Genomic DNA, 23,736 nt, shown 5'->3' on the forward strand with positions numbered 1-23,736 from the left:
CCTGAAACTAGCATTTAGATTTTTTTCTTCATTTTTTTTACCCCTATGCTTTAATAAATTGCCTTTGGAAGAGTAGTAGACTGCACTGCTGATAGAGATACTTTGAGTCTGCACAGTCACAGCTTATTTCTATAAATGCTCTGGTCACAGTGCACAAAAAGTCCTATTTGTTTGTCTTGGCCTCTCACTGCTCTCCTCCTCTTCTCATATCAATGTGCTTATGTCCATGCAGCATGTCAGGAGAGATGCCAGACACAGTGCTGATCTCAGGCAACCAGCTGAAGGTGCTGAAGGTTGATGAAACTGTCAACACCACTTTTGTCTGTGAGGTCAAGAATCGCTTGGGGACCAGCAAGAGTCAGGTCACCATTGTGGTTAGAGGTGAGTTGGATGATATGTAAAAACAAAAACAAAAAAAACACTACTTTAGTAGGGATGGGTACTTTATTTTATCCAGTGTGGGTACTTCTGAAACACTTGCGGTGCCTAAACAGTGCGCCTAAACCGGTGCTTTAAATTTGAAAAAAGACACAAATCTTTTCCAAAAACATGTGTGCCAAAGTAGCATCACAGAGTGAAGGAGAGCGCTTAAATGTGCCTAAGGTGCTTTATTTCATTCTTTCCGACAGTCTGCACTGCATTTCTGTTTTCAAGCTCGCTGAAATAAACACGTATTTCACCGCTCACTGTCACAACGTCTGCCTTTTTAAGGAGCATTTTACACGTCATTTTTATCCATCAGTTCGCCCAATAAGAATCTTTTCGCCCGCTTTGCTTTCTGCATCTTGACTGAAGCTCAAAACCTCGCCCATTCTTGCATGAGCCCACCCACATTTGCTGGAAAGGCAAAACTATTGGCTAGAATTGTACAGCAAAACTGAACAGATTACAGGTGAATGACATGTCTGAAACAAAGCACCCAAATGAAGTACCAAAATCTGCATTTCTATGTGGTACTTGTCGGCACTGGTACCGACTTGGCTCAGCGTTTTGGTACCTATCTCTATTCTTAAGCTGATAAATAATCGACATGAGAAACCTTTTCATTTGTATGTAGCAGAGTTTAAATGAGAGGTGTAGTAACTGTTGCTAAAGAAACCCAACTTTCCTCATATGTGATGAAATGCTGTCAGGGTTTCCCTTTGGAATACATTAAAACTGCCATTTTGAGTTATTCAAATAAGTTGCAGGTGTCGAAGTGTCGTTGAAAAAAATAAAGTTCAGTAAATTCATAAAAACAGCTGTTGGAATGCACACTTAAGAGTCGTCTATTGAACAAACTTTCCCTAGGCTTATGAATGCAAACATTTGTATGCAGAGAATTGATGAGGTGATACTGAATGCTCTTGCATCACACATGCGCACGATGTTTCCTGTTTTTTTGTGATCTCACAGCTTTCACAGGGACACATGTCATATAAATACATGAAACACATGCTCTCTGTTAAGGGGCTGTCTTAGGTGAACAGAGGGGCTAGTAGGGGATCAGCTGCTCTGTCCTTTGTGTGAATGGCTGGTGCAATGTCTGGGAGTTTGCATATCCTTGCTTTGAAATCTCTTATTCAACCACATCTCTCCTTCTCTGCTTTCTTTTACCACCCCGTGCCACCTTTCCACATCTATGTTTGCATGCTGTTAATAAACTGCATTGTCACAATTTTGCTCTCAGCAGCGACCAAGGTCTTTTGGCCATTTTGTGCGACCAAGAGCAAACACACTGCTGTTTTTGTTTTTCACAAGGTTTTTAAATTGTGTTACATGTAGTGAATGCTGCGCATTGACAAACAGTTCTTTTCATCTTTGTTTTTTTTTTATTTTACCTCACTTCTTTTTAATTGCAGGGCCATTTTTCAAACTTTTGTCTCGACCACGAAAAGCACATGGTAGCTTCTTTTCAGTTTACTGAAACATAGGTGACATGTGATGAAACCAAGCTGTGCATTTCTTTATGAAACTGAAAGTAAAGGTACAATAGGATCAGAATTAAGACACAAGGACTTGTCTTTGAAAAAAAAAATGACTTGAATTGGCATCTTTAGACCTGATATTCTTGCTATGCGTGTGGGTGGCCTTGGTTGAGGTACAGTTGGAGTACAGAAGCCATAAGATTTTAGTCCTCTTGGGTTCAGATGTATTCACTCAGGCCCTTCATCTCATGCAAAATGCATGTCCTTTCACTCTTCTGTTGCACTTAACTTAAAGTTATTTTCTGCTGACATGGGGGTAAACCTTGTCTGTAAGTGCAAGGGGTGGGTAGTGGGGGAGGGGAGTGTTTCTCTCCTGGCTAAATCTTAATAACCACCCTGCCCGATGCATGCCCCCTTTTCTCACTTCCTGTCCTCCTTCTCCCTTTATTCCTGTTTTGCACTTTTTTTGTTTTCAATTCCCTCATCTTTCCTCATGTCCCTTGGCTCCTTATAGTACCACACCATGAGTCACCCCTCCTCTGGGGGCCACTCTGTTCTGCTGAATGCTGTAAAAAGAAAAAAAAACTTTAACTGGCCTCTGTTGCGAAAAGGATGTCACCGTCTCTAGTTGTGTTTTACGAGCAACACGCAAGGGAGAGGCGACGATTCTGGCAACAAGGGAGCAAGATGGAGGCAGCTGCTTTCAGACTGCAGAGACTGGGAGCGTGCACCAGGATAAATCAGTGAATGCATGCAATCCTTAGTCAGAGAGAAGTGAAGGCATGAGTGAGAGAGGGAGAGATTGATGCTGACAGCATTTAAAAAGCATGTGAATTCTGTGCCACTGCATCCTATCTGCACAGCCATTGGCCTCCACCGCTTCCCAGCATAGCTCATGCTGCTCTCCCTCTCCAAGCCTCTCAGAGCGGATCAGTCACCCTTTGCTGCTTCAGCTTCTCACTGCTTCTTTTCTCACTTCCATTCCTTTCCTCCGCTTTTATCCTACATTCCAACTCCTCCCCTGTTCTTCATCCCACTTTCTCCACTTTCTTTCTTTTTTGTTCCCTTATCGTTTCTTCCTGCGTTGAACTTTCAATGCATGGTTTCCTTGTCCCATCAAGTCCTGTTTTATTGCTGCCGGCACCTCCTCCCTCCATCCTACTCGAATCTTACTCATTTGCAGAGAAGGTTGGGTGAAAAAATGTGAGCTAAATTCGTCTGCATTTAAGGCGTGACTAAGGCAACCAGTAAATGTCAGTGTGAAGGAGGTTGGTAAAAACCATCAGCGATACAGAGAAGTGTGTGGAAAGTCTTTTATTGTTGTGAGGTAAAGAAATGGATAATGGCCAAAACAGATATTGAGAAAGATGTGCAAATACTCCAGATGGATGTGTGATTCAGAACTCCAGAGGCTAATGCGAGTGTGTACAGACAAACAGGCCTGAGAGGGGCTGACAGGCATGAAATGGTCAGCACCTGCTACATTATAGGTCCCCCTTTCTTTTGTACCCTACAGCTGCATGACACACAAACATGCATCTTCTCACAAGTGTGTCTGCTTACTCGTCTTCTGCCCTCAGTCTTGCCCTGTGCACATAGGAGCAGAGAGAGGGATGCATGTCCTCTGCTCTCCTTGCCTCTCCTCCCCTCATCTTCGATCCTGCTGCTTAGTCACAGGCAAACAAACCCTTCTCTGCTCTGTCTTTCGATTTATTTCATCCTCGCGCTCTCTTTGGCTGCAGTTTGGCTCTCCCCACCGTTACTTTCATCCTTGCAGTTTGCATATGTTCTCTCCTCATCCTACTTATCTTTCTCAGGTTGTCTTTCAGCCTCCGCAAGTCTAGTGCTGAGCTCCTTGCACAGAGAAAAGTCTTCTGCCCCCAGCATTCTCTTTCCTTCTTATGGCCGTACAATCTTTCTCTCCTTCTGAGCTTAACTCTTAAATAGCAGCAGCTTTTTTTTTAATCACAGCTTACTCTCCATCTCTCCATCCATCCTTCCATCCTGGGCTCCTCTCAGGGGGGGTTCTTGTGTGACTAACCCAGATTCAAATTTGTGTCCATCTGCATTCTTTCCCCCTTTTTTGTGCTGAAAGGGGAAAGTTTACTCTCATCCCAACACCAAAAAAGTTAATTTCAAAAACTCTAAATCATTTTTGCTTAGAGCATGTCTTTAAAGTTATATTTTCTTTCAAACCAGCAAATTCTGTTGAGTTTTCAGACTGATCTAAGGAGACAGTTCAAGGGCAAGGGTCTTGGCGGTTTCCCCAGCTGGGTAAGGGTGTGTGCACGCGCTCCTGCCTGCATCTGCCTCTGTCTGTCAGCGCTCGTCTCTATCCATGCGAAAACAGCCAAAGAACAGGTCTGATGGAGCCAAGTCTCCCTGCAGCCTGCCACTGGCCCCCATCCCACCCCTCATTAGCACACACATACATGCACACACATTTGCGTAGCAATTACACACTACTGTGTTCAATAAGTTAATATGCAGACAGAAGATACTACCAAGCAATGCTTTAGGTGTTGCCCACCCCAGCATCAGATCACTGATGACCATAATGGGGTGTGTGTGTGCACGCGCTTGTGTGTATGACAGTGACTGTGACCATGCATGTGTTTGAGAGGCTGCAGAGAGCATTACTTCCGCTCCATCTCTCTCATTACTCTTCGTCATTTGGAGCGTACAGTCATTTTGGATGTGACTTCATAAGAAGCTTGCTTTTTTTCTTTTCTTTTAACTATCATAGTATGCTGTATGTGTGTTTTTGAGAAGAAGCAGAACTAACCTGTTTGATTTCCTGTTTATTTTCCACCTCCAGTTAACCAATCGGCATATATTTTGCAGCCTTCCTGTCTATGTTTCCGGCAGCATGACTTATAAGACCTCTCACACTCAATAAATCAACTCCACTTGCTTTGTTACCATATGTCTGAAGCTGGCTTGTGCTTAGGAGATTTGAAATAAAACATGAATTATATTTTAAAAAAGTATTTACCAACATAGCTTTTGAGATGATTTATGCAAAGTATTAAAGTCCCACTCAGATCATCATTGGATCTGGGGCCTTTTAATTGTAATTATGTTGTTTTTTAGGGCATAGTTTCTGCAGAGTGCCATTAGTTCATTAGAAAATTAACCTCTGAGTTGGGAGTGCCCACCCCATTCCCATCATCCATCTGTTTACACGCTCTCCGGTTAGCTTACAGACTCTCACACCCCAAACCTAAGATCACCGGTGCAACAAAAATGGCGAGCAATATTGGACCTATCCGGCCGTACAGTTCTGAGCTAAATATGAAGACAGACGTGGGTCTAGTCTACAGGCGAATCCATCAGAATGGAGCGGAGCAGGGAACTTGTGGCTTGCCGTAGTAGTTTCTACGACACACCTACAAGCTATTTCCAACTGCATTTTTTGTTTCCTCCTGATTCACAATGATGTGAATAAAGAAATACTCAGAAATGCAGTTTTAATCTTAATTTTCTTTATATGTTCATCATGAGAAAATGCCACGTGAACATGTTGAAAACACCAAAAACCTGATTTTCATTGGAGTGGGTCCTTAACAATAATTGGATGACAAGTACTTAAGAAGCATTTTCATTTGCATTTCAGTTTTAACTCTCTTTGACGTGACAAAAGTGCGGCAGCATGCAGCTCTTTGCACGGGGCATCGTTTCTATGTTGCATGTGGTGGAGAGTCTCAGAACTGGAGGTGATAATGCAGTTCTCGTGTTCCTGTTACAAGTGGACACAGAGTCCTCAATCTCACTGTCATGTGCGTGAATAGGACTGTTTAGCACAGCGTGCAATGTGAGAGAGAGCGTGTGCGCTTTGGGGGAATGGCAGGGAAAACTAGCAAAAGAAGGAGCAAATGTATCCATCATTATTCATTTTTACCCTGGGCCTATGATACAGACGGAACGCGCCCAAACGCGGCATTAGACAGAAGAACAAATGCAAATTGGAGCAATGACAGCAAAAATTGGTTTAGAGGAGACGGAGTGCATGCAGGAGACAGCTGGTGTAGTGGAGACGGAGATAGATGGAGAAAGGGGGAAGCGGAAGACAGAAGACGGAGATGTACACAGAAAAAGAGAAGATCAGAGCACAGGTGTAGACAGCAGTGCACTTACATTTTCTCATGACAGGAATCAGTGTTACAAGGGTAATTCTGTCAGCTCTCTTTACACTTAACTTGAAGGGCTTGGTTCTGCGGGGTTTAAAATGGGAATGACAATAGGATCGGGATGATTTGCTGCTTTCAAAGTTATCCAGCGACTTGGACAGCATCCTATGCGGATAATCCTCAACGGCGACAGGTGAAAGTGTGCAGATAGGCGAGCGAGAGAATGCAACTTAGTTTTGATCACTTTCAGGGTAGGGGATAGAATATAAAATGTATTCTTTTTAGCTGAAAATATTTGATTTTTTTTTTTTTTTCGTAATCCGAGTTTTTAAACGTGAGAATGCACTTAAAAAAGCAGGAACACACAGGGAAAGTATAGTGTGATTCCTTAATATCATGGTTATACAGAAATGCTGTCTGATAGAATAGCATGAACATTTCAAATAAAACACTTAAACTAAATACATAATGAGATCGAAAATCCTTTAAAAGTAGGAATAATGTTCACAGAGAATTGGTTTTTCTTTTCTAAAAGAAGGCTCAGGCTTTAAATCCCCCACAGATGACATGTTGCCGTAGAAACAGCTTATGGAATAAAATCTAAGCCATCTTTCTAATGTATTCCTGCTTTTTATACCTACATTTTTTCTCACTTGATATTGTGCCCACACGCAGCCCTGCAGCACAACCTGAGCCATTTGTAGGGTGTTTTTTCTTCAAAATGTTTAACTGGGGAGTGAGTGTAAACTTTAATTTTGGCAGTGGTCCTGCAAAACTCCCAGCCCACTGAGTAATAGTTGACGACCACGAGGGGGGAAGGCAGCAGTCACACGTTCTGTTTAGTGAGAGTTGTCAAAAAAAGCACTGAGAGACCTGAAAAAATGTCTCTGCTTGAGTTTCTTATGGCTTTACTTAAACTGTCTTTTCTCGGCTGGGTGTTCATGTTCCCACCAGCTCAGAGCTGACTCGGACATTCAGATGCTAACAGACCTGTGGCAATGCCTCTGCTGGTTATCTCTGTGCTCCATCTTGTGAGCGAGCTATATTTGCAGAACTTGCGTTTTAAACTAATGAATGGAGCAGCATAAGCAGGCAGGTGTGAAATTAGAAGCGACTATATTTGTTGTCGAACTTCAAAATAACTTTTTGTGGTTAAAAAACACGTCTATATTTGACTCAAAGACGCTTTTGTTTTTGTGATGAAGCTTAAGATATGTTATTGCTGCAATAAATGAAATGAAAACTTGTACGCCCTTGGGTTTATCAGATTGCATTTGCCTGCAGTAGGTCTTTTTCCCTATTGCATGCTTTACATTTCAGTGTTATGTGTGTCAAGCGAGTAGAAGAACCATAAGGCTGACAAGTCATATAAGACCACCTCACCAACCTAATTTAGACTGCTTTATCCCAGGAGTTTATGCACACAGATGAACAAATACTAACACTGTGTTTAATGGCTGAGCCCTACTTTTGCTTGTGACCTCTATAGTCTGTTTGCAGCCATCAAAAGAAACTTCTTATTTGCATGAACTATATGCATGCTGGAGCAACACTGCTGTAATTTATTCTGGAAACTGGAGAATTATGGATCCATGTGGAAGACTCGCGTGCCCCCAAATATTTCCTGGGATGTGAGGAGTGGGATGCCAGTCTGTCCCCCTGCTCTTCGTTCATGGCTTCCAGGCAGAGTTGTCATTCCGCTGTGTCACTTTGTCACTCACTCAATGCGCCACCACCTTCTCCTCCTCCTCCTCTTTCTCTTTATCTAATTCCACCCTGCCTCATTCTATTCATCATTATCCTCCTCCGCATGGCCTCTACCCATTTTACTACACAAAACCTACTCTCCGCTCCTTCAGAAAGTGTGTGTTGATGAGTTTTACTTTATTTTATCTGTATACTCTCCTCCACCTTGTGTGGTTTCTGGGAAGCCTTGAACCAATTTTGGTTCCTGAATGACTACAAGAGAGGGGAAACATGAGTTGAGATGCTGTTGCGGCTGTGGGAAGGACAGGAGCAGCTCTGAGGGATAGGGGGAAATGCCAGTTTAGTGGGATCATCTTATCCCAAATACACACACACACACCCACACACCTACACACACACACTCTCACTCAGTCACTTTACTGATGTCTCAGCATTCTTGCACACCTGACTGAATACAGAACCGCTGACATCACCGTACACCTTTTTTTTTCTCTATTTTTCTGCTCTTTTTATTCTATTTTTTTCTCTGGTGTTTCTTCTTTTTCCTCTTTTCTTCCATTTTCCCCTCCCTGCCTCTCCTTCCTACTACAGAGCCATCACAGAAGTCATCCAATGCCGGTGTGGTGGCAGGAATAATTATAGGCGTCCTGCTGGCCCTTCTTTTGCTCTGCGCCATCGTTGCTGTTCTCGTCACCCGTAGCCGCAGGCAGCAGCAGGGTTACCGGGCCAAAGGTGGCAGCGACTTGAAGACGCGCATGTTTGGGGGTGGCAAGAAGGCCAGCAAGAACGGCACAGGCGGTGGAGCAGGGAGTGGTGGCACCGGAGGTGGTAACAACAATGGCTCCATCTTTGTTTACAACGATGGCTCATCCCACCAGGGCCTGCCAGAGAAAAACAACCACCACCAGCCGCTCAACATGGGGCCTCGGCCTGGAGTTGTCGCCTCTACACCCACTGCCCAAGACATCCTACTGCGCAATGAATTAGATGAGGCAGAAATTAGAAAGTTTGACGATATTGAGGATGAGGAGAGGTATGACCACTTTTCTGGAGCAGGCCCAATTCTTCAACTGCGCTCGACTAATGACCAAGAGAATATGATGGGAGGCTACCTGGATGATGACATGGAGTCCCAGCGGGATGGCTCGGTCATCTCACGGACTGCAGTTTACGTATAGAGGAGGAGGACAGAAACGGGGGAGAAGGAAAAGGTGGCTTGAATGAGTGTTCTGGTTCTGGGATTGTGTCCCTGTCCTATACAGAAAAATGAAAAAAAAAACGTTTTATTTTTGAGAAATTGATTTTAAGTATTACATAATACCAGTGCAGTCCTTGAATTGACCTGATGTGACCAGGTGGGTTATTTTAAAAGCGATCACCGTAAGTCTCTAAGAACTGAAAACAAAGTAAAGAACAACCCCCCCATTCCCTCTCTTTTACTGGGATCTTGAGTGACTAAATGAGAAACTTTTTAAATAATGGGGTGGGATCATGAAATTCTGATACAAACTTGGTTTTACAAAAGTCAGTACAGTTGCATATTCACTATTATCTTAAAAAAAGAACACGTGCAGGTGCACATTGCCTGCAGTTCCTTATGTGGGCTGCCTTTTTTGTCTTGGTGTTATACTGTGACATCTGGTATGTTGGTGGTTTAACCATCAGGAATATTAGAAAAGTTAAAAATGTTTTCCCTCATGTTTTGTTTTTCTTTGTTCTCTGCCATCTTTTGAGTGTAAAATCCTCCTGCCAGATCATCGATAACGGCTGCTTTTTAAATAATAAACTCACCTAAACAAAATCTGAGGGGGAAAAAAAAGTATTTTCTGATTTCTTGCTTGTTGGACTCAAAGGAAGGCAAAAGTAAAGCGAGTTGTCGGAGAATTTGAAACAACTTATCAAGGAATTTACATTTAAACGTATGTGTTCTGCCTGAAGCTAAGCAACGGTAGGCATTGAAAGAGTGAGGTGAAGCTGATCTGACAGGTTCGAGGGATGGAGGGGGGTTACGCCAGGGCCAGAGATGAGCATGTCTCTTCTTTTCTCTTCGTCCTCATTCTCATTTCCTCCGAGTGCTCCTGACAGGAGGAGCTTGATTGGTAATGAGCCGTGAAGTCGCTCGCTTAGCCGACGCCAACAGATTGCCACCACTTATCGTTTATGACGTGACGTTTCCACTCCCTTCCCTCGCTTCTATATCTCGCCATCACCCCCCCCCCCACACACACACACACACACACGCACGCAGAGTCTCCTCACTCTTCTGTCCTTTGTTTATGAGGAGTTTAAGATTGATCCTGGGCAATGTGGAGGTCAGGGCTGCCAAGAGCACAGCAGTGTTTTACCGCTTGTGTGGCGTGGCCCGCTGAGTGGACCTGAGCCCAGCCTGTGCTGACATCAGGACTCACTAATCCACCTGGAGTGGCCATGTTCACTCGTCCCCGACCTCCCCCTTCACTTAGGTAAATGGCTGGGTGTAACAGATCCTCACCTCCTAAGTACAGTAGCGTTAGGTATGACAGATTTTCAATGAGGATCATATAATATTTCATTCCATTAGTGGATGTTAAATCTAGTGAATTGATAGGGGACACATAAAAGGTTGGATATTAACTAACAGGCAACAGGCATGAAAATGGCCTTTTATAGTGCAGGTTCAGGGCTGATTGTCTCCTGACTGTTAATTCATCCTTTTAACGAGCCGCTGGAGGTTCACTCAGGCAAATATTACCGCATGGCTACTTTTAGGAGCAGAGTATTTGGACAATCTCTCTTTGAAACTGGCTTTTAGGCCTTCCAATCAACTCCCCTTCAACTGCCCTCCCAAGGAGGGGGAATTCTGTTGAGTGTCTCCGTGATGACTGTCCAGACCTCTGTAAAACACGCTAACATGTCGGTTGGCATTTGCTGCAGGTCACGAGGTCAACTGCAGGATGACCTATTGCCAATGGCACAGATGACTGTGCTTGCCAGCATTTTTTTCTTATTGCTGTTTAACCTTGACCTGTTGATGCAAGAAAAACACTGGCATGAAAACCTTGGATGTGTTTGGGGGGGGCTCCTTATTTGCCATCGTGATTGCTGTTAACCTTCAGACAGGAGAGAGAGAGCAGGAGAGACACGGAAGGCAGATGACAGAAATGGACACAGCATTAGTGTTTGAGCACCGTCTAATGGCCTTAGCTTATACATAAAAGCAAGTCCTGTCAACCTGGGGTACAGTAAATGTACTGACTTATCACTATCACTTAATATAAAATATGTATTATTTTTGCACTTGTGTTCATCACAACTACAAATAGGAAAATTAGCATAGAAGTCGGGGTTTCTAGAAGGAAAATCATGAAGAAATAAAAAGAATCAAGGGACAAAAACTGTATGTACATTTTGGTGTGAGGTATCTGTGTACTATATATGTGAGCATCTTTATTTTTCTTGTGAAAATGTGCATATTTATGACAATGTAAATATCAGATTGAAGGAGCCGGTGTTGCCAGGACTAAAGAGGCTTTGTCTGTGGGGGCATTCAGAATGTAATCGTAGACTTAATCAATTCCTCAGCAGTTTGGTGTTAAAACATACCAAACTATCTGAGTTAAGTTTACCTGATGCATTAAAATCAATTCAGTCCTTAAGAGGGGAATTTATTTTTCTTGAATTTTGTTATATTTTCATGTTATAAGCACACATTTCCTTATAGATTAGGAACTTCTTTCTCTTTGATTCTGGACAGGAGGGTAAAGATGATCAGGTTAGTTTCCATCCAAACGAGAATTAAAAGTTGTTTCATTGTGGATTTTTGGTGACGTTCCTCACAATCAGAGCTGCAACCCAACTAGCCACTTTCCACGTGGAAGTTGTAAAGACAAACTCCTGCTCACACATTGGCTGTAGATGTGTGTATATATATATATGGAGAATGTAGAGAACCATTCGCCCACACTCAAACACCCCTGAGTCGCTCTCATTATGCTCCCTCCCAAAGCCAAACTGTGCAGTCGACACCTCATACCTGACAGCTCTGCTGTCTCCTGACATGGGCCCACACACATGCACTCTCATAGCTGCACACAAGCTTGCAGAGATGAAACGCACTTCTTTCACTCCTGCTCAGCGACTGGATCAGGATGTGAATAGTGTCCGACTGGTGCAGCACTATCACAGAACGGGCACTCATTTGCAAATAGGTGTACCCCGACAGGGACACGTGCTCTTAGGGAGAACATCTAACCCATTCTAATTTCATTAGAAAGCATCTGAGCTGATCTCCTTCCCATCCCAGATCCATATCAGAGCTTTTAGGAGATTTGCTCATCCTCTTCGTCTCGTATATTGTTTTTGATTTCACCCGCTTTCAGCTTCGACCGCCTCCACAGACTCGCCACCTACCCCAAACATCCAAGCAAGGATCATCAGACAAAATGCTTTTAAAGAGCCTTGAAATCCTGGCATGGGTATAGCACAAGTTTGTCAGAAATTCCAGCATTTTTCCTGAACACCACATATTTGGCTCCAGACATCTAATGATTAATCAAAGCCTTAACGTCTCTCATCTCACTCGCTAAACAGAAAAAAAAGAGAAAACCCTTCTTGTGTATATAGTATAAATATATAAATATGTAGCAGAGAAAAAGAATGAGTAATTTATGGTGTCACATTTGTGTATTACTTGATGACAGCTAGCATGAAGGATTTATTTTCTTCTATTACAGTTTCTCTTCTCCCATTATTTTGCTGTGCTTTATAATTTATGTTTTCTGAGTGCTTTATTCTTGACTGCTGCGCTGTGATTGCTGCCAAATCTGGCACATGTGCTTCTTCTATACAAGTTAACTGTATACAAACACAAACAAAACAGTCTTACCCCAAAATGTGCTTTTATTGACTGCTTTGTGTAAAAGTTGTTTTGTCTGTTTTTTTTTCTTTCCATTTTGAGCTTGTGTTCAGTCTTCAAACAGATGAAGAATTAGAAATGTTGTCTCGATTTTGTCATGTCATTACATTTTTTTCATATTTGGTTGATATTAAAGAGTTCTTGATTTTCAAAATGTCGCTGTGTGTGTGCCTGTCCTCTCTGTTTACTTTAACCAGGATGACTCGAGAGCCTCACTGAGCAGAAATGCCAGCTATTGATTGACAATGATTAGATTTCAAGATTTATTGATCTGGGATATGAAGTGGCCTTTCTTTCAAGTCGCACAGACTTTTAGGAACAACTCTTTTCATATTTTTTTACTCATTTTGTTTTTTTTTAACTTTCATTTCCTGTTTGGTCTGTTTTCTCTCGCTTCTGTTTTGATAAACTGTCAACATGATGACAGGTTTATGGAAAAACGGAGAACAGGAGAAGAAGAAAGCTTTTTGCGAGCTACAATTGTCCTGAAACACCCTTTTTCTCAGGGTTACTTTGTTTTTTTGTTGTTTTTTTATATGGACATCTGTACTGATTGGCTGGATGGAAGTAGCTGCCTTGGTAACCGAAATGTCGGACATGTAGTTCCCTAAAAGGCCACATTTTTGTCTGGTGCTTCATTTTAACAGTCAGGTAATGAGCTTGGATGAAAAGACACATGCGCTCATTTTAAAAGTAAATAAACATTGATGGATCCAGTGAGCCGGGACATCTGTGGGCACCGAAAAAGTGGGAGAGAAGAGGAATGTGTTGCTATGACTTCAGTTGTTTTTCGTTTTTTTTCCCCTGCTGGGAGGCAGTGTATGTGTGCCGTTGGGGAATGTGCAGGCCAAGCTGGACCTCTGTGAATGAGGCTGCCTCTCAAAGGCTGCATTGTTTGAACTCTAACTAAACCAAACTGGTTTGGTCAAATTTTAACAGGAGGGCAAGTAGAGGTTTCTGTGCGTGATAGTTCTGCCATGTTTGCCCACGAGTGTGCTCATGCATGCCTGTGCACCTGTCTCATTTGTTCTGCATATATAAAAAGGAGAGAGAGAGAGAAAAAACCTTCTGTGTTCTCCTCGGATGGCATAAATGTATTCTGCTATTGATTCAGGAGCAGTTGGTGTGTGGCGTTATGGCGCCGCATCTCCATGGTTTGCCCAGTGCTTTGATGCGCTTATATCTGTGTGTCATCCTTGGCTACTTGTCACAGTTCATTTTTGTTGCAGGCTTCTTCAGTCAATGCAGCTATTTACTGTGAGTCCAGTCCACCATCTGGCTCCTCTAATTGCTTTGGATTTTAGGCTGGTGAGATATGGACCACATTTACACTCACACACACACACACACAGAGCCACTCTTGACTTCTTTGCTCCCTCCAGTTTAATGTAAAAGACTTGAGTGCAGCAACAAAGCTTTTAAGCTTCAGCTTGTAAAGAGAAGGAAAAAGGATTTCAGCATGGCACTCGCATCTTTTTTGGTCTGCTTTCCCAGGGAAAGTTCTGAACATCATATGACAGCTGAGACCCCTGTTATGGCAAATGTGTTACATTTGAGCTCGGGGCAAATAACCTGAATCTGAAGCCAAAGTGACAGCATCTCCACTACTATCAGTGTTGGCTTGCAGTGATGAGGCATGCTGTGGTGTCCTCAGGCAGTTTGGCTGACTGGTAGTAGACCTGTTTATTCAAAGCAGTGGGTAGGTATTAAGGGGGGACGTAGGCTTGTAAAAGAGCCATTTGGTCAATCGTGTTTGGGAAGTCTGTTTGGTTGGATTTGCTCCCACTGGGTGGCAACACTGGTTTTAAAAGCAAAAGTATTCATGATTTGGAGTAACCAGAATTGTTAGCTGCACCTTTATCAGCCGAGTGACTTTCCGGCACTTGGATGATTGTGCATGTCTCCAATTGCAGCCTCCAGCTCTGCCAGCTGCACCTGCAGTGTTGATTAAGCATCTGATTGTGTGTGTATGTGTTTGTGTGTTGATTAGCACACAGACGAACTTTCCTCTGTCTACTGATAACCACTAACACAGAACTCCCCCCGACCGTTTAACCTCTCACCCGCCAGCTCCAGACCTGACTAATAAATCCCAGAGTGAGTGATGGATGGCAGAGGCTGTTGTGTGAATATCCAAGTGATGGATGAGGTGACCTGGGCCTTCAAGGAGATTAAAGCATGTCCACCTCTAACCTCAATTATTAAAAACGGTTCTGCATATATATTTTTTTTAAACTTTAAGGCAGCAAAATTGTTTCTGATGAGTCATCAAATCTGAGTTTGTGCTTCGCTGCTCATGTGTCTGTTGGAGAACGCTTTATATAACTCATGTTTCAACTGAGGATAATAATTTTCAATATTTAGGCTTTGCAGCGCTCTAGATTTGACGCATCGTTGTGAGTTCTAATTATCTTCCAGTTTTAGGAAGGATTCATTGATGCAATTAACATGAATTAATTTAGTAACAGTCAAATTTCTCACCCTCGCCCTGTCAGCCAGTTGACCGAAGTTTACTGCTGCAGATTCAAAACAAATGGCGACATTCGGTAAGAACAACAGGAACTGAAAGGTTGTGGATGGTTTTTATTTCCTTCCAGAAATTCTACAGTTAAAAAGCCCATCATTTTGCATAAAAACAATTTAGATAATTACATAGCACAGTAATCTGAGGTCCCTGTTGGGGTCAAATTTTTCAAAACAATATTTCTTTATACATTTTTTCTACAGGCTGCTCTTGTTGCTTATTGCATCTGTAAAATTGAACACAGGCAAAATCAAAGTGCTGTCATTCCGCCTCCATTTTAAAACGTTTTTCTCACTTGTTTGTCTAAATAAATTTAGGAAAAGCAACCGAAGCATTAGGACTATCTAGGAGCAACTCAACTCTTAGACCCAAGGAACAAACAAATGCAAACATAGTACATTAAATACGTCTATGAAGACTCTCATTCATCCAGGTTGATTCCATCATAGTAGTGGGTTTAGGGGCTGTCATCTGGACTTACTAAATCCAGATGACGGCCCCTAAACCCACTACTATGATAATACATTAAAAGTACGCAAAACTATAACATTTTAAAAGTAAAATGTATCATGGGGCATTGGATTGGGTTGCATTAGCTTGTTAAATTGGCTGCTTAGCATGCATCAGGAATCCACAACGGAGTCTATGCAAAAGTTAAATAAATCCAAACCTGCTCACTTCAAGTGTCTGCCTCCTGAGAGAAGGAAAAAAGGAAGAAATCCAGTTTGGGTTTTGATGTTAAACCCCGTCTTTGTGGGAAGCCTTTAACTTCAATAATGTGGATTATTCAGTGGGAAATATTCCCTCTCTTTAAACCTTACGGCAAGGACACGCAGCAGATAACATGGCTGCTCTGCTTGACTGACTTTAACAACACAGAACCCAAAGCTCTGAATGTGACACAGGTGGAATGAGTTACTTCTCCAGAGTGCAGATTTTTCTGAAATTCATGCATCAGGTTGAGTTTGTCTTTTCTACTGGCAGGTTTTTACTGTTTGTGAAAAACTGATTCAGAAATTCATTTATAGAGTTAAGTAAATGAACGTTAGGCAATTCAATGAAAAAATAATCAGAATAATCATGTAACCAGTAAAAAAAGTCTTTACATAAATTGGCAGGTTTTTGAAACGGTCACTTTTTCATCAGGCTTTTTTCTTTGGCCTAAGTTAAAATTTTGTAGTTCATCTTGTAAACCAACCTTAAAGAGGTAAAACATTTCACTCAAAATCTTTGAGTGTGAATTTTACAGGATTATGAATAAAATGGATGATTTAAAAGAAACTGATACAAATAAAAGAACACAAATTTTGTTCTTGTATCAGTTTCTTAGAGCGTCACACCAATTGTTGCTATTTTCTGAAAGTTTTGGACAAAAATAGGCAGACGTGCTACAAATGTCAAGCGTTTTTGTCACTGATATTCCCCATCTTATGATTTTGAGATCTTTTGATAGTACTCTCTGAATTGCTGAATTCTAAGGTCTTAAAGGGAATTAGTTTTAGTGTTTGTCGTTCTTTTCTAACACTTGTTAGCTGCCCTGTATTGCATACATCTACTCATGTCCTTCATCAAGAGTAGAGGCCCACTTGGATGAATTGTGTTTTGGGTGTTTTTAACATGTTCTTGTAGCCCTTTTCTCATGATGGTGGGGCATATATGAAATAAATGAAGCAGTATTTTATTCAAATTGGTGTGAATCAGGAGTAGACCAAATAAGGCGGTGGAAAAAAGCTTGTAGATGTGACTATGGATCAATGACGGCAAGCCGCAAGCTCCCTGCTCTGCTCTATTCTGATGCATCCACTTGTAGACAAATAGACCATGTATACATCTTTGTTTTCTTTGTCTGAGCTGGCATCTGGCCCAAAACTGTACATCTGAATAGCTCCAATAGTGCTCACCATTTTTTTTTACACTTGTAATGTTAAGTTGTAAGATAGCCGGAGAAAGTATAAACAAAGGGATGATGGAATATGGGGACAGGCTTACTCCAAAAGTCAACCCCACAATTCAGAGGCGCATTTCCAGAGAACTACTGCCGCTCTGCTGAAACTGTCCTAGAAAAAGGGATATTGGATTTTTGGCTAAAAACGCATAATCAATTTTAAAAGACCAATGGGACTTTAGTCTACAATTGTTCTAAGGCCATTAGGGGCTGTTGCACACATTGCAGTATCATTAGGTTTGTTTGTTGGAAACAAATGATAAATTGTGAGTTTTTGGTTCGTGATGTGATTTTTGTTGTTTTGTGTGACAGAAACAGGCAGTGATAGCTTTGTTTTATCAGTAATGAAAGCCACACACTGTAGCCTTTCCGTTAAGACAAGTGGGGATTCTGAACGCAGCTTACCTGAGTGGAAATTTAATTTTCTCTCTAACAGATGATTGTGCTTCTTATAAGAGTTGTAAAAAATGAGTGCAGTGAAACCAGAAACTGGAAATTGTACTTTTTTTTTTTTTTTGTCAAATGGTAAACAAGCCTCGAACTTTTAATCTCCTCATGTGTGTCTGCTGTACAGACGAACACAATGCCCCCCAACACAAACCGGGGCAGACGGACATGGGGAAGTGAATGCAGTTTTCCCGGAGGCTCGTGGGCGTTTACTCTTCCTGTCCCGTGCTGACTGAACTGGAGGTAACAGGGTTGTTGCGCTGCATCGTTGGGCGGATAAGCCTCCCTCGGGGGTAGTGCATGCTCAAAAAAAGAGCTGAGAGGGCAGGGAGAGAGGACACAACATAAGACCTAGATGACTGGAGGGCAAAAAGGGCAAAAGGGTGTGGAGAGGAGAAATGTGTGGCTCTGGACGTGGCTAGTTTATATATTTGAGTTACTTTGGGTAAAAAAATGTCCCAAAAAATAAAAGTTTAAGATGAACCAAAGATGGATGGAGCAAAAGGGCAGGGAGCAGAGCAGAGAGGAGATCGCTGATTGAAGGCGGAGAGGATTTGGAGGAAGGGTGATGAGGGCTGAGTTGTTGCAGCTGTGTTTATTATAGCTTCTCACTGATCAGATTGTGTGTCTGTGTGTGTGTGAGCCTGCTGAGGAGAGGCTTAGACATCCACTGACCTCTGCACACCTGCAAAAACACTCCGCTCCTCCAGATGAAGGGACCCGGAGTGTGCGCGTATGATGTTGTGTGTTAAATAAAACCAAAAAAGTCTTCATGCTGTGACTTACCTGGAACAAATCCTGTTCTCAACAATAAAACAAGAAAAACAAAGAACATTATGTCAGTGCAGTATGACCACCCGGGAGTGTAGCTTTGAGCAAGGTGTGCACACATTTGTACGACGATGTGTGTGTGCGGGGATATGAATAAAAGAGATTATATCTGGGAAAGAATGGTTTGCTGCAGCCTCTAAGAATAGCTTCTATGATGGAAATGATTTTGATGCTGTATGCAAGCCTGTGTGTGTGCGCGCATTTGCCCCGGAGTGTTGTGCAGATCAAATGCGCTTGCTGTTTAATTCACCGTCTCAACAGGCACTGCTTACAAAGTGCGCGCACAGTGCCCTGCGTGCACGCGGACACACACTTGGATGCAAACCTAAAGAATGAGAGATGAATATGGAGATAAAAACCAAATAAGTCTGCAAATATTTGATCTCGGCGAAGTGAGATCTGGGGACTCCAAAGTTTCTTGTAAATGCTTGATGATTGTGTTCATTTGTGCGTGTAACTGCTGTGCTTGTGCACGCCTCACGGAATGTGCATACAAATGCAAGTTTGTCTGAGTGAGTATAACAAATAATATCTCCACATTGATGAAAAGTAATTTTACTACAGCTGTGAATCTTTTAGATGTCTCAAAGTTGCATCAAAATTTAACAACTTCTTCAGTTTTCTAATTTTACATTGTTCTATGTCAGTGTTTATAAACTTTCACAGAAACTTGAGAAATTCATATCATGTTCTGAAGATGAATAAGTGTTACTGTTATGTTTTATGTACATTTATGTTTGTGGCCAAGAAGAGATGAAATGAAAGAAATCTTTTGTTTTGTATTAATACTGCAAAAAAGGTCCCCTAGAAATAGGTTATAACTTCTTATAATTTAAAAAATGTCTTTAAATTAGCCAAAAAAGGATCTGCAAATGTGCAAAATGTTGGTAGTGGCTGTGTGTCATGGCCTTAAGATTAAGTTTTTGCAGTGAAAGTGGACTTCTGTGTTTAATTCCTTGTTGCGAGACGCTTAGGAACTTTAGCTGCGGGTTTATAGCATCACACAATCAATCCTCGTGCGAAGAGCCAGGTTAGTATTACCGGTACATTAAGAACTTTCCGCCTACAATTGTTTCCTTCTGCGACAAGTAAAAGATGTGTGACTGATCTATATCCAACAACAAGACAGGAAAAAAAACACTTTTTCTAAAACTATAACTGCTTCTTTTCTGTTGTGACAGGAGCAAAAACCAAACTGTGTAAACGCTGTGACTGTAAATGCTTCTTTGACAGAATAGTAGCATTTTTGCAATTGAAGTCGTAGGGATTTGAAGTTGTGGCTAATTTGCTGGAGAGCAGTAAGCCCATCTAGAGTAAATAAACTGTACATCTTGTGTTTTTGTTGATATCCTGCAACACTGTAGTGCTCTAATTTCCCAGCCTGTCAGAACAATAATTTACAGTTTATAAAAATCACAACTGCTCAGATGGGATCGATAATAACTCTGAGTCATCAGCCGACTCTGTATTTATCTGCTGTGTGGGTTTGCTGTGTACAGCTGCTAGTTCCTACAGTACACTGAAGTGATGGAGTGGACTTGAGTGCCATGCTAGGAGCTGCAGCCTCCTCCTCCTGTGCCACTCAAGTTTCCTCTGATGCCTTTGACATGAAATAACAATCAAACTCAAAGCAGAGACGTCAGAACTTTAGCATCTTTGCCCGCTCATCAGCAAGTGTCAGCTCCTCCCTTATAAATGCATAGCCCTTCCACGTTTATCTCCATGTCATCTTAGAGACGCTGTAATCACATATTTCCTCTCTGTTCTGCTCTTATCGTCTCATCGTCTGCCGCAGAATAAAGTTGAAGGGGTGTGAATCTGTAGATTTATCTATGGTGGTAGTACAGTCTGAAGAATTCAAAAGCTTCTGCAATCATTATTCTTCCATTAATTCCATCGCTTCCCTTGTCACTTTCTTTTGAGCTGCCTTGTGAGGCGAAAATAAATGATTCATTTTAACCCTTAGATGTTGTTTGGGGAGCAGAAATCTGTATGCTGAAAATCAAACGAGCTGTCTTCACAGGAGTGTGCTCCGCATGAACATCCTCTGCACTGATCCTTGACCACAGCGCAGCTCCTCGCGGGCGCCTGCCGTATGTTTTTGTCCCCTTATTAACCCAAACTCTCCTCTGGGGTCTGCAGTGATTTGGACTACATAGCCTGTCACTTGGTGCCACAGCTGAGGCATCATGGGTAACTCCTCTGAGCCGCTGCTGAAGTACACTTCAGAGTTTGATGTGGGGGAGATGGAGCTATTCAGAGAATGGCTCAGCATTGCCATGCAACGCACAGCCACAGTGCACCATCCCTCATCTTTTAACTGTCAGCTTTGGGCAGTGATAGAATGAGGAGTCCTCAATGGACAAAAGGTCTTATCTTACTGAGGGAAATTAAATGTTATTCAGATGTGGCTACGTGAAGTATTTCTAAACAGTTTTATCACAAATATGTGTATGATCTTTGCCTTAATCGCAGCTTCGCATTTGGATGTGGCCAGCATCCAAAAAACGGCCACAGATGGAAACATCTGAGGAGACTTTGTTTATGATTTATAACGGTTGGAAATTCTTAGTTTTGGAATAACAACAGGGAATAAATGGCAAACATGGGATGTACAAAGCGACTCCCTGGGTGCATGGATGCAACACTCGCATTCTGATTAATTTATGTTCCAGTACATTTCAGTTTTCCTAAGCCATTACCCTCCCAAATGACTGCCATTCCCGGTGGATTCAGACAAACAAAACTCTCATAAACAAGTGCGTGTGCTGGCTCACTCTTCATGCTTCCGGTCTGTTTATCTCCGTGCACTAATGCTGCTCTCTTCACGAGTCTGCATGTCATCATATTGCCTCCAGGTCCAAGTTATTTATCTGTGCATTACACACACTGTCCAGGTAGTGCTCACAGGTCGTTTATCCTCCACAGGTCCCCGCCATCCTGATATATGGAGCTGTTGCATTTCTATATCACAGGCCTCCTGCTTGCAGAGCAAACAGACGTGCATGCTCTGCTGTCGAGCACCTGGTTTGGCATGGTGTGTGTCTAGTTGTGTTGCAGGGGAAAGGTGTGTGTTGAATTGAGTTTTTCCTGCTCATTTATCCTATTTTAAGACTCTGTATTCTGCTGTCCTCCTCTTAATACCCCTTTTACTCTTGTGCCTCAGGGTTCCCTGTCCTCCAATTGCTATTCATTAGTGTGAATAGATGGGAGAAGTAGAAAGGCCGATGCAGGCTGGGTGTGTATGTGTGTGTTTAGGTTGAGTGTTTGTCGCAGTAATGATATAGTGGGCTTCAGCAACAATATTTCAATTTCTGATTCATCTCCAGAAATTTTCTTTAGAGCCATCAAACATCAGAAAATCCGCTTTTTCAAGAAGAAAACCAAGGCACTGTGATGTGCTCAGACCGCTCGGATTGCATACAAGGAGTCCAAAAGCCACAAAAGCAAACGTTTGGAAAAGATTACATCTATAGATCCTTTTATCAGCTGCCGTTTCATCTGTTAGCGCCATCATGATGAATAGTTCGTTTTTGCCGCTTATGGGCGTGTTCTCCGTGCCAAAACAGTTATTTTTGGCATCTAGACTATCCATTTATTGCAAACATGGTAAATACTTTGTGTTTGGTGTTGGCACACATGATGACAAACATGCAGCTTGGTGTGTGGTTTATGGGCTCATGTGCGTGTGTGTGCGAGGGTATTACTTGTCTTGGTGCAATGAGCCAGGCCTTGTATTAGGCAGGTTGAGCTGCAGGCAGAATTTCATAACACTTGACCGGCTTCACAGAGTCATTTGTGTGGATAAAGAAAGGGAGCAAGAGAACGGATGGGGCAGGCGGTGGAGGGGGAATGGCAGCACAAGTGGTTAGCGGTGGTTGGAAAGATGAGTGACAATGAAAAGTGATCAAGAGGGAGGGAAAGGAGAGCAGCTGGAGGAGCCTGAAGGAGAGGAAATGCTCTGACGGTGCCTTCACATTTCTTATTGTACCTTCTCCTTTTCTCGCCCATCCCTCCTCATCTCATCTCTGTCCGTCATTTTACAGCCTCCCTGGCAGGCCTGGCTGGGCGGCCCCTTTTCTCATTACTCACCCTTTCAACCTTAAAGGTCATAGGCACAAACACAGCAGTTTAAAAGTCAAGAATATCAAATTTCTTTATAAGTGTTGCTATTTGGTGCTTGCCTGTGTGTGTGTGTGTGTGGGTGCGTGTGGGTGCGGGTGTGAGTCTGAACTCTCCGGCAGCAGTTGAAAACACTTAAAGTCCACATACGTATTAACTGTGTTGTTTTCATTTTGAGGAGCTCAGCCGCTGATCTTTTGCTTCGTTTTCTTTGCATTTTTTTCTGTCTTTTATTTATATGTTTCACTTTTAAAAAAAAGGCTTTTAATTTCCTTAAAATTCGAATAAAATCAATTATAGCTATGATCGAGAGCAGTCATTAATTACCTCAGTATTCACAAACACTTTAATCTCAAAGACGTTCATAAAGAGTTTGTATTGCCATTTCCTTGAACTTATCAGGATGAAGGATGTGATTGTCCATTAGACAATTATTTAAACCCATTAACTGGTTATGTTGCAACAACCTTGCTAAGAATTCATGAGTGCAAAATAGTTTTGAATAAAGGAAGTATTGACATCCCTAAAATATCAATAAAATCTCTGTTTGATGTTCAGCCAAATTGAGCCATTTTTAAAGGGCAGACTGTGGACCTCTGTTTGAACGGCAAACACAAATGTTCTCAATATTGAGTCTCTGCTTTTCATTTTAGAATTCATAAATATCTATAGAGGAATGAAAAGGATTTTGGCATTCAACATTAGCTCAGGGTGCATTTGCAAGAAGGGAATTCGATGGTGAATAGCACAAGGTTTTGGATTTTTTCAAATAAAACTCAAAGCTGAAACCAGCAGCTGATGAACCGATTGCTATTTTTCTGTTTTCAAAACAAAAAAGGATATCAGCAGGTTCATTAAATTCTCTAAACGTTGCATTCGTGACCTCAGACCAAGTCATCCGTCCATTGCTGGTGGTTCTTACAAGGTGCAGCACCATCTATATTGTAAGCAGCAACTTTATGTTCTACCACAACCAGCTTTAAGTACTGTATCTCATGTCTTATAAATGCCAACATGAATGAATACTCGATGAGATTGTGGCATACTTGATTAAAAACAAAGCTTTAATTCTAGTTATGCCTTTTTAGACATTTACGTGTGATTTCCTGTCGATTGGGGTGTTTTCTAACTTTGGTTGATGCAACTAAAAATTATTTTTTTAGTGCAATAATTAAATAAATGGACTGAACATCCCAATGACATCTTTATTTTTCAGCCTCTTCTCGAAA

The 23,736-nt window shown here is 42.0% G+C and overlaps 1 protein-coding gene across 2 annotated transcripts in view; it reads left to right on the top strand.

Moving 5' to 3' along the window:
- The window catches only part of LOC101173334 (nectin-2), a 79,612-nt gene that overhangs the window by 33,727 nt on the left and 22,149 nt on the right, over positions 1–23,736 (top strand). The window contains exons 6-7 of one of the 2 annotated variants that reach the window (XM_011485485.4): positions 233–381; positions 8,336–12,796. In XM_011485485.4, coding sequence (XP_011483787.2) covers positions 233–381; positions 8,336–8,922 — 736 coding nt within the window. In that variant the 3' untranslated portion in view covers positions 8,923–12,796. Of the gene's footprint in view, positions 1–232; positions 382–8,335; positions 12,797–23,736 lie in introns of those variants that run through there. The other variant, XM_011485486.4, reaches the window with a different exon arrangement.

The sequence above is a fragment of the Oryzias latipes genome, chromosome 16 (genome assembly GCF_053564925.1).
Source record: "Oryzias latipes strain Hd-rR chromosome 16, Olatipes_Hd-rR_3.1".
Taxonomy (NCBI): Eukaryota; Metazoa; Chordata; class Actinopteri; order Beloniformes; family Adrianichthyidae; genus Oryzias; species Oryzias latipes.